The 12092-nt window shown below is 37.6% G+C and overlaps 1 protein-coding gene across 1 annotated transcript in view; it reads right to left on the bottom strand.

The window, feature by feature from the left end:
* Positions 1-12092, bottom strand: part of HERC5 (HECT and RLD domain containing E3 ubiquitin protein ligase 5) — a 56278-nt gene that overhangs the window by 26917 nt on the left and 17269 nt on the right. Inside the window, exons 12-13 of the mRNA XM_064369137.1 lie at positions 10263-10452; positions 7756-7910 (exon numbers count right to left, since the gene is read on the bottom strand). Of these exons, the coding sequence (XP_064225207.1) occupies positions 7756-7910; positions 10263-10452 (345 nt within the window). The remainder of the gene's footprint in view (positions 1-7755; positions 7911-10262; positions 10453-12092) is intronic.

The raw sequence follows: 12092 nt of genomic DNA, 5'->3' as shown, positions 1-12092 counted from the left end.
CTAACTATGAGCATGAAATATTTTTCCATCTGTTTGTGTCCTCTCTTATTTCCTTGAGCAGTGGTTTGTAGTTCTCCTTGAAGAGGTCCTTCACATCCTTTGTTAGTTGTATTCCTAGGTATTTTATTCTCTTTGTGGTAGTTCTGAATGGGAGTTCGCTCATGATTTGGCTCTCTGTCTGTTATTGGTGTATAGGAATGCTTGTGATTTTTGCACATTGATTTTGTATCCTGGGACTTTGCTGAAGTTGCTTATCATCTTAAGGAGATTTTGGGCTGAGACAATGGGGTCTTCTAAATATACAATCATGTCATCTGCAAATAGAGACAATTTGACTTCCTCTTTTCTTAATTGAATACCCTTTATTACAGAACCAAAAAAGAGCCTGCATAGCCAAGACAATCCTAAGCAAAACAAACAAAGCTGGAGGCATCACACTACCTGACTTGAAACTATACTACAAGGCTACAGTAATCAAAACAGCATGGTACTGGTACCAAAAGAGATATAGACCAATGGAACAGAACAGAGGCTTCATAAGTAACACCACACATCTACAACCATCTGATATTTGACAAACCTGACAAAAACAAGCAATGGGGAAAGGATTCCCTGTTTAATAAACAGTGTTGGGAAAACTGGCTAGCCACGTGCAGACAGCTGAAACTGGACCCCTTTCTTACATCTTATACAAAAATTAACTCCAGATGGATTAAGGATTTAAACACAAGACCTAACACTATAGGTGAGGTGCAGTGGCTCATGCCTGTAATCCCAGAACTTTGGGAGGCTGAGGGAGGTGGATCACCTGAGGTCAGGAGTTCAAGAACAGCCTGGGCAGCTTGGTAAGACCCTGTCTCTATAAAAAAATAATAAATTAATTAATAAAAATAAAAAATAATAATAATAAAAAAAGACCTAACACCATAAAAACCCTAGAAGAAAACCTAGGCAATATCATTCAGGACATAGGCATAGGCAAGGACTTCATGACTAAAATACCAAAAGCAATGGCAACAAAAGCCAAAATAGACAAATGGGATCTAATTAAACTTAAGAACTTCTGCACAGCAAAAGAAACAAGCATTAGAGTGAACCAGAAACCAACAGAATGGGAAAAAATTTTTGCCATCTACCCATCTGACAAAGGGCTAACATCTAGAATCTACAAAGAGCTAAAACAAATTTTCAAGTAAAAAACAACCCCATCAAAAAGTGGGCGAAGGATATAAACAGACACTTTTCAAAAGAAGATGCTTATGCGGCCAAAAAACATATGAAAAAATGCTCATCATCACTGGTCATTAGAGAAATGCAAATCAAAATAACATTGAGATACCATCTCACACCAGTTAGAATGGTGATCATTAAAAAGTCAGAGACAACAGATGCTGGAGAGGATGCAGAGAAATAGGAATGCTTTTACACTGTTGGTGGGAGTGTAAATTAGTTCAACCATTATGGAAGACAGTATGGCAATTCCTCAAGGATCTAGAATGAGAAATACCATTTGACCCAGCAATCCCATTACTGGGTATATACCCAAAGGATTATAAATCATTCTATTATAAAGACACATGCACACGTATGTTCATTGCAGCACTGTCTACAATAGCAAAGACCTGGAACCAACCCAAATGCCCATCAATGATAGACTAGACAAAGAAAATGTGGCGCACATACACCATGGAATCCTATGCAGCAATCAAAAAGGATAAGTTCATGTCTTTTGCAGGTACATGGATAAATCTGGAAACCATCATTCTCAGTAAACTAATACAAGAACAAAAAACCAAACACCACATCTTCTCACTCACAGGTGGGTGCTGAACAATGAGAACACACAGACATAGGGAAAGGAACATCATGCACTGGGGTCTGTTGGGGGGTGAGGGGCTAGGGGTGGGACAGCAGGGGATGGGGAGACTGGGGAGGGATAAAACTGGGAGAAATACCTAATGTAGGTGACGGGGGGATGGAGGCAGCAAACCACGATGGCATGTGTATACCTATGTAACAATCCTGCAAGATCTGCCATGTACCCCAGAACTTAAAGTATAATAAAAAAAATTCTCAATTTTTCAAAACACAAATTATTTTCCACTAACCTTTCCCTTTTGTAAAAAACCTTTTAAAATAGTTGAAAATACCCATTGTTTTTAATAGTATGGCAGATTTTTTTCTTCAGCAATATGATATATTACGCACCCTGATCCACTGAAAAGACCTAGAAATATAGGAAAAGCTGTAACAAACATTTTTAAAGGCATTACTGATTTTTAGGTAGATATGGAATCATCAGGTCGATAACTAAGTGAAAGTGGCATTTGCCTTGAGAGTATCTGCCCCATCTGGTGAACGTGAACTTCAATTTTCAATGGTTGGGGCTTTGAGGAAAGGAAACAAATCCCAGAATGTTCAAATTAGGGAAAGCTAATTTATTTCTAGTTCATCCTCACCTGAAGTTATCCCCATAAGTCTGAGATCCAAAAGGGTTAAACCTTCAGGTGAGGATGAACTAGAAATAAACAAGCTCTTTCCTCCACTGCTATATTGATCACTCCACCTCCACCTTGATCCCAGGACCATAAGGCAAACTGTTCCAAGTTCAAATGGTGCTGAGCTGGAGAAAAATTATCCCCCACAGAATCTGTAATTACAAAAGAGGTCTCCTTCAACTTTGCCCCCAAATTTGTATCACCTAAAGATCTAAAAAGCTTCAAGCAAAAAATTTAAAGTACTACCAAACTGGTGGTATCTCTAGGAGCCTGGCAGAAGAAAATTCTCCGTGAAGAAACCCAGCCCTCAGAAAATTCCAAAATATAAATTCCAAGGAAAATGGACAGCTCTCACACATACACAAATCACAAAATATGTGATAATAAAGATACCAGGAGGAAGATTCAGCAGAAATTGACCTGTAAAGACTCCAGATACCTGAGTTAAAGGCATATATATTCAGATAAATGAAAGGGTGAAAAGAATGAAGAAATTATAAATAATGAGCAAGAAACTAATTTAAAGAACAAATCAGAGCATGTAAAAATGAAAAACATTAATATTTGAAATAAAAACTTAAAAGGCAGGCCGGGCATGGTGGCTCACGACTGTAATCCCAGCACTTTGGGAGGCTGAGGCGGGTGGATCATTTAGATTTAAAATGTGGAAGAACTTCTAAAAGGAGGTAATATCCTTAACCTACAAAGATTATTTTCAAAAACCTAATAGAAGGCCAGGTACAGTGGCTCATACCTATAATCCCAGCACTTTGGGAGACCAAGGAGGGAAAATCACTAGAGGTCAGGAGTTGGAGACCAGCCTGGGCAACAGGGTGAAACCTCATCTCTACTAAAAACACAGAAATTTTCCAGGCAGGGTGGCGCATGCCTATATTCCTAGCTACTCAGGAAGCTGAGGCACAATGATAGCTTGAACCCAGGAAGCAGAAGCTGCAGTAAGCCAAGATCATGCCACTGTACTCCAGTCTAAGCAACAGGGTGGGACTCTGTCTCAAAAAAAAAAGAAAGCCTATAGGGCCAGTGTGGTAGTTCACCCGAGTAATCCTCGCACTTCGGGAGACCAAGGCCAAGGCAGGAGAATCACTTGAGGCCAGGAGCTCAAGACCAGCCTGGACAACATAGTTAGGCCCTGTCTCTCCAAAAATGAAAACGTTAGCTGGGCATGGTGGGGCATGTCTGTAGTCCCAGCTACTCAGGAGGCTGAGGTAGGAGAATCACTTGAGCTCAGGAGTTCAAGGCTGCAGTGAGCCATGATTGCACCACTGCACTCCAGCATGGGCACAGGGTGAGACTCCCACTGAAAAACCAACAACAAAAACCCCCTGCAAGTAAATGATACTAAAAGCATTTCCTTTGGAAACTAAGAATACTCCCTGAAAAAAAATTTCCTTTAAAATCACAAACAAGTACCCTCTGTTACCCCACTTCTAACATCACATTAGAAGCCCTAGCTAGAGCAAGATAAAAAAAAAAAAAGTAATAAAATGTATATGGACTGGAAAGAGAAAACATTGTCAAAAATTCAAAAGAATCTATAGGTAAATACTAGATATAACATGAGGATTTGGCAAGTTTGCTGAAGAATCAATATTCAGGCCAAATGCAGTGGCTCATGTCTGTAATCCCAGCAATTTGGGAGGCAGAGGCAGGCAGATCACTTGAGGCCAGGAGTTTGAGACGAGCCTGGCCAACATGGTGAAACCCTGTTTCTACTAAAAATACAAAAAGTAGCCAGGCGTGGTGGTGCGCACCTGTAATCCCAGCTACTTGGGAGGCTGAGGCAGGACAATTGCTTGAACCTGGGAGGTGGAGGTTGTAGTGAGCAGAGATCAAACCACTGCACTCCAGCCTGGGCAACAGAGGGCAACTCTATCTCAAAAAAAAAAAAAATCAATATTCAAAAATCAATGCATTCCTATACACCAATAACAGGATAACATAGTTTTGAAGACACTATAATAGTCTGACAAATGTTAAGACAACTAATAAATGGAGAAACAGATGCTATGAAGATTCACAACAGTAAAGATGTCAATATAATAAAAGACAGAAATATTGATAAACAGTTAAATATATATTCAATGTAACTCCAATCAAATTCCCAATAAGACTCTGTGTGTGTGTGTGTGTGTGTGTGTGTGTGTGTGTGTGTCTATGTATAACTTGACAAGGCAATTTAGAAATATATGTGGTAAATTTTTAGCAAAATTTGTATGTCAAAAATATTCAAGATGCACTTCAAAAACAAGGCTGGGGTACTTCTCTAACTAGATATGAATAATCAATGTACAGCCATTCAAAAGGTCCCGTGATACAGCAGAGAGCCCAAAACTGAATCCCACACATGGAAACTTGATTCACACCAGTTTGCATTGCCTATCAATGGAGAAAAGGTAGCATTTCAATAAGTGCTGCTAGGGTAACTTTTTCATATTAAAAATAATAAAAATAAATTTACAGTAAGTTTCTAATTGTATTAAACACTAAATTGTGAAGTGCAAAGCTAAAGTCAGTATTTCCTTTAGACCTGGATAAGAGTGTCCTCTGCCCCAGGACCATGGTTCTTACAGTGGCTCTCCTCCAGCCAAGCCTCTTCCCCCAGAATAAGGGGTCTGCAAGGCCAGGAGGACTTGTCTATTTTCAGCCCACACATCCCCTTCCATATCCTCTTGGGCTGCATATACTTAAGACCTGGGATTCCAGTTCAAATGGTTAGAAGCCTCCTTCTGGCATAGGCCTCTTCCCCTGCTTGGTCTCTGGAGAGTGGACCCTCCAGCCTCAGGGTTGGCTAAGGAAGGTCTGTGGTGGGAGGTGGGATGGAACTCAGACATGTGGGCTGAGGGGTCCACATACAAGCATGTGACACCCCTTGTGGTGTGGGACAAAACCAAGGCAGAAAAAGAAGAGCAGAGAGCTGCCATTTATGCCACCACTTTTCAATGCAGAATTTTAAGAAGATTGAGATTTCTAAATTCAAACATGTCCTCCTCCCCTGTCATTATGAAGGTTTACTTGTCAAAGGAGGAGGACAGTATATTTTATTTTAATAGTTCGTTAGGTTTTTAACCTTTTAAATATTGGACATATGGTATATAGGCTTCCATTTGTATTCTTCCTCTGGCCTTGGCTATTGTCCTCTTAGAAGACTATCTAGGGCAGCTTTGGAGACCTAATCCAGCCCTCTGCTATTTTTATAGTCTGACTGGAAGATAGCCATGCCCATTCATTTTTGTATTGCCTGTGGCTGCTTTTATGCTACTCCTGAAGAGCCAAGTAACTGAAGTTGTGACAGAAACCACATGCCTAATAAAGCCTAAAATATTTACTATCTGGTCCTTTCCAGAAAAAAGCTGCTGACCCATGATTTAGGGTAATAATTTACAACATTTACGGGAGAAAAAAGTTTAAAATAAGACACAAAGAGTAAAATTATATAAAGAAATGGACAGACAAACTTATCTACATTAAAATTAAGACTGTGTGTTTGACAAGAAACACCATAAAGCAAAAGACAACCTATAACTGAGAGACGATATTTGCAACACATATCACTGACAAAGAAGTAAAATCCAAAATAAAAATATTTCCTATAAGCAGTAAGAAAAAGTCAAATATTGGCCGGGCACAGTGGCTCATACCGATAATACCAGGACTTTGAGAGGCTGAGGTGGGTGAATCATTTGAGCTCAGGAGTTTGAGACCAGCCTGGGCAACATGGTGAAACCCCATCTCTACAAAAAATACAAAAATTAGCCAGGTGTGGTGGCTTGCACACATAGTCCAAGCTACTCTGGAGGCTGAGGTGAGAGGATTACTGGAGCCCGGCAGGCAGAGGTGGCAGTGAGCTGAGATTGTGCCACTGCACTCCAGCCTGGATGACAGAGGGAGAACCTGTCTCAAACAAAACAAAACAAAACCCTTTATGGGAGAAAAGAAGTTTAAAACAAGATACAAGGAGTAAAAGTTATAAATAAATGGATTGACAAATTTATCTACAATAATATTAAGAATGTGAGTTTCTCAAAAGACACCATAAAGCAAAAGACTGGGATACAATATTTACAACACATGTCACTGACAAAGGAGTAGTATCCAAAATAAAAGAATTCTATAATCAGTAAGAAAAAGTGAAACATCATTTAAATGAACATTTAAATGAACAAAAGTGAAGGATAGGCATTCCACAGAAAACAAATATTGCAATTATAAACATGAATATATGCTCTAGTGCATTTGAACCAGCAAAATACAATTAAAACCATAATTTGGTATCATTTCATATCAAAAATATTTTCAAAATCTTAAAGTCATACATGGAGCAACAGGAATTCCTATCATCTCCTGGAGAAAATTTAAATTGATCCGACTGCTTTTGAAGAGCTTATTACTACCAGTAAAGAACAACACACACATATCCATAACATCAATTCTAGAATTAGGTGTGAAAACCAGAACCAACTCTTGACACATGAAGACTGAGAGATATGTGCAAAAATGTTTATAGCAGCACATTTTCTCATAGAGAAACCCCCAATGAGACATACACAAACAAAAATTGCAAACAGCAAATATATATATTTGCTGTTTGCAATTTTTGTTTGTGTATATATATATATATATACACACACACACACACACACATACACACACATCCATATTTGCTTATTCATTGGAATGGATAAGCAAAGTATGCTATATTCATACAATGAACTATAATGCAGAGTGAAAACGAATGAAATACAGCCATAAGCATTAATCTGAATCAATCTACAAAACAATGTTGAGTATAAGAAGCATGAATTCCATTCACCTAAATTTTGAAAAAGCAAAATTAAACAACATAATTTCTAGAGATACATATACATAGTTCTAAAATAGTAAGAGCAAGGGAATGATTATCCCAAAATCCAGGACCACAGCTACCTCTGGGAGATGGAGGGGTTGTAATCCATGAGGGGTACACAGGCATTTCTAAAGTACTGGAAATGTTTTTTTTTTTTTTCAACATGAGTGGTAAGGACACTAATCTTTATTTTATTATATTTCTTTGAATTCTTCATAGGTATTATTATATATATTATTCTTTCATACATATGATGTAATTCACAAAAAACATTTAAAAAAATAGCAACAGAAACTTTGTATGTCTCATATGCGTCTGCTTAAGATCCAAGCCAGTTAAAAGCAAGGGAATTTTTATTGCTAAAGTCATGGAGGTTTCTAAAGGAACTCTTACCCTGTGCAGCTTCTTCAACATTTCTAGGAGAGCTTGAACATTACCGTTCTCCTCAGCATTCTCATTCCAGTAATACAACTGGCATATGATGGCTGTTTTAAACATCTGGACCAGTTTGCTGAAAGTGGATTCTTGCAGAGTTGCCCAATACTCTTCTGAGAAATACAAAGAAAGTAAATTTTTTAAAAAATGAGGTTTTTTTTTTTTTTTTTTTTTGAGACAGAGTTTCACTCTTGTTACCCAGGCTGGAGTGCAATGGCGCGATCTCGACTCACTGCAACTTCCACCTCCTGGATTCAAGCAATTCTCCTGCCTCAGCCTCCCGAGTAGCTGGGACTACAGGTGCGCGCCACCATGCCCAGCTAATTTTTGTATTTTTAGTAGAGACGGGGTTTCACCTTGTTGGCCAGGCTGGTCTTAAACTCCTGACCTCAGCTTCCCAAAGTGCTGGGATTACAGGCACGAGCCACTGCGCCTGGCCTATTGTGTATATTTGAGGTCTACAAAATGTAATGGGACATATATAAATAGTACAATTGTTACTATAGGGAAGCAAATTAAAATTTTTTTGTAGGCCAGGCATAGTGGCTCACACCTGTAATCCCAGCACTTTAGGAGGCTGAGGCGGGTGGACTGTCTGAGCTCAGGAATTTGAGGTCCGCCTGGGCAACGTGGAGAAACTCAGTCTCTACTAAAAGTACAAAAAATTAGCCGGGCATGGTGGCACATGTCTATTGGGGGGCTGAGGTGGGAGAATCACTTGAGACTGGGAGGTGGAGGCTGCAGTGAGCTGAGATTGTGCCAGTGCACTCCAACCTGGAGTAAGTAAGACCCCGTCTCAAAAAAATATAATTATTTTTGTAACAAGAACAGCTAAGATCTACTTATTTAACAACAACAAAAAAATCCCTAATATAATGTGTTATTAACTATAGTCCTCATCTTGTCTTGTCATTAAATCTCTGAACTTGTTGATCCGACACATCTGCTTCTTTGTGTACATCTGCTTACTCTGACCTACATCTCCCCATTTCCTTTCTACCCCCACCCACTAGTAACCACTATTGTATTATCTATCTCTGCATATTTGTCCTTTACAAAGAAGGTATATTTAATTATCATGTAATTTCACTTAGATTCTTGAAGGTAAAAAGTAGGCAATATGTTTTGAAACACACAAAATATTTTAGCATATATCACAATTACAAAAGCACACTTGTGATAAACTTTTCACTGAATAAATACAATTACTATTACAAGTTTATAATTTAACTTCCTGGTTGCTTGAGCCCAGGAGTTCAAGATTACAGTGAGCTACAACTGTACCACTGCACTCCAGCTAGGTAACAGAGTGAGGCCCTGTTTCTATTAAAAAATACTAATAATAATTTAACATCTTGAAAAAGTTCCTTTACAGCTAACAGAACTACAAACTTGGTGTAATTAATTTGTGAAAAACTATGAACAAAATAAATCATATTCTTTGCCCAGATGAAATAGTATATGTGTAAAAATTAAAAATTGTTCGTGATTGCACAACTTTCTTTTTGTGCTCCCAGTCTGAGATTTTTAACTCTTAGAAAACATATTTCGGGACTTTAAAAAAACAAAAATCATTTTAAAGCAGCTTTTTATCATTTACAATGTTACCCAGATTTAATAAAACATAAAGAATGGACTTCCTTGAGCTGAATATGTTATACATGTCAAAAATCCCATTAAACTCTTTTCATGCCCCTAGAACTAACTTGCAGTGTACTGGAAATACAGGGATAGGAGGAAACAGACTATCTGGATGTGTGACAGTGGAGAGAAGACAACTGACCCGTATTCTTCCTATCTTTTTTTTTTTGAGACAGAGTCTCACTTTGTCACTAGGCTGCAGTGCAGTGGTGCAGTCATAGCTCACTGTAATCTTAAACCCCTGTGCTCAAGCAACCAGGATGTTAAATCTAAACTTGCAATAGTAATTGTATTTTTTCACTAAAAGTTTATTACAAGTGTGCTTTTGCTATTATGATATATACGAATACCCACGTATCCTTTACCTTAGAGTCAGCAAAAATAACTATGCTGCCATTTGTGCTTTCTGTTTATGTACAGATTATATTGTATTTTAGCTGAACTATTTGAAAATAAGTTGAAGACATGAGATTTCACTCATAATATTTTACCATTCATCTAAGAACATGGAATCCGGCTGGGCACATGGTATACTGTACTATTCTTTCAACTTCTCTGTGAAATTCCTCACAGTGAAAAGTTGGGGACTAAGGAAATCACGACCAAGCCATGTGTGTATCCTTTCCAAGGAATCTAAAAAGGTACTAGAATAATCTATTTTAGATGATCATGGTAATTAATTACAGTATCTTTAGAGTATCTAACAATAAGAACTAAAAAAATGAATATATTTATAATTATCTGTCTAAGTTTTGCCATAACTTTAATAGGCATGTTTTTTCATTGGGAAGACAGGTAAAGTATCTTCAAATCATCAATCTTACCTAGAACCAGTAAAGACTGGTCACTCATTTTACAAACAGCCTTTGCAAATGCAACCACAATGGTCTCCCAGTTGTTAGAATTATGCATCACAGGACATTCTGGGAGAAGGAAGAAAACTTCTAAAGCTTCTTGGTATAGAGAATGAAATGGAAGTCTTTTGAGCAGATTATCTTTGAGGCAGGTGGTTATCTGTGGTCAGAAACAAATAGGGAAAAGGCATTCAAAATTCAGTAGAAACAGGGTGCAACTTATGGTACTAAAACAAAGTGTAGAGGCTGGAATTTCATTCTACTACTAAATGAGAATAATCATTTAGTTTTTCTAAAACCCCTGTTTACATCCTTTCTAACCTAGCCGCCCAAATATTGGTGGTATTTAGGATATACAACAAGTATTCTTTCCATTCAATTGCTGGGGTGAATGAAGGAGATCAAGAGAAAAATCACGTGTGCAAGAGTTACACTGGATAAACAATGGATTCAGAACTAATAAATAGCCTTCTCAATAATAAGTACCATTTTTTACCCTCTAGTTTACACTTTCACACTTTGGGTTTCTTTTTTAAGAGTAAGAATGCATCCGAACCCCAAAAAGCAAAAAAAACACCAAAAAACAAAACAAAGTAAAAGAAAAAAGACAAAATCCAACAATTTCAAGAATAAAATTTAACATGATTCTCATTATCTTCCCATAAGAGCAACCGTCTCTACCACAAACTCTAATTTTTAGCTCCTCCAATCTCCTTGTAGTTTCCCCAATTCAGAATGTAACTGTTTAGGAAAAATTGGAATGGAATTCTGAATTTTTGTTATGTGTGCTTAGATCACAGTAATCATTTGTTTAAAATCTCACTATGAAGATAAGCTAGTATTTATGGAGTACTTATTACTTGTCAATTATTATGCTAAATTATGCACATATATTAATTAGGTCATTTAACCCTTATCGTTTCTCCACAACATAGATTATATTAATCCCATTTTACAGGTGAGAAATATGTGATTCAGAGAAATTAAGTAACCTGCTCAAGGTTACACAGCTAAGTGGGACTTTCTCTAGATCTTTCTGACTCCAAAGCCCAAATTCTTAATCATTATATTATGAGATAGTGGCTAAATGATATTTCTAAATGTACAAATTCTTATAATTACCTATTTTTATATTAAGATATTATATTGGACTCTTACAATGAGGTTCAGTCTTTGGAGTTACATATACCTAATAACTCTATTTCAACATCTTATTAGTACACGTTTTCTACCTCCTTGCTCATCATCAGACACAATAAGCCTCCTCACCTACTCTAAATCTTTAGAATTACTGTGGTACCCTCAGGCCAGTCCTATTGTTTTACATATTGTGCTTTGGCATACACTTTTCTAGCTGCCTGGAATGCCCTTCCTTGTGTGAGCACCTGGTAAGATCCTAATTCCTCTGGGCAACTTGTTTTGAGTAAATAGAGCTAACCATTCACTGTCCTAATAATGAATCGATTCATCCAAAAATACTGTACACAGACTACGTTCTGAGCTAGGCACTAGTGAAGAAACTGTAAAACACACCAGGTCTTTGCACTAATGTATGCATGTATGTATCTGTCTCCCTTACTATACCATGAGCTTCTACAGGACAGGGGACATGTCTCTTTCATTTTTCATCAAGAGTCATCAATACAGTGTCTGGCACATATCACGTATTCAAATGTTGACTGAATAAATGAACACATGCCAAAGGTCCGAGAGCCCATATCACAGAACCTCAAGATAGAAAGAAACATTACAGGTCTTCTGTTCTAACTATCTTATTCTGAAACAAGGGAGGTCAACGAT

The sequence above is a fragment of the Aotus nancymaae genome, unplaced genomic scaffold, assembly GCF_030222135.1.
Source record: "Aotus nancymaae isolate 86718 unplaced genomic scaffold, 86718_ANA_hifiasm-v0.15.2.pri h1tg000006l, whole genome shotgun sequence".
Lineage (NCBI taxonomy): Eukaryota > Metazoa > Chordata > Mammalia > Primates > Aotidae > Aotus > Aotus nancymaae.
This window is presented reverse-complemented; position numbering and strand designations above follow the sequence as displayed.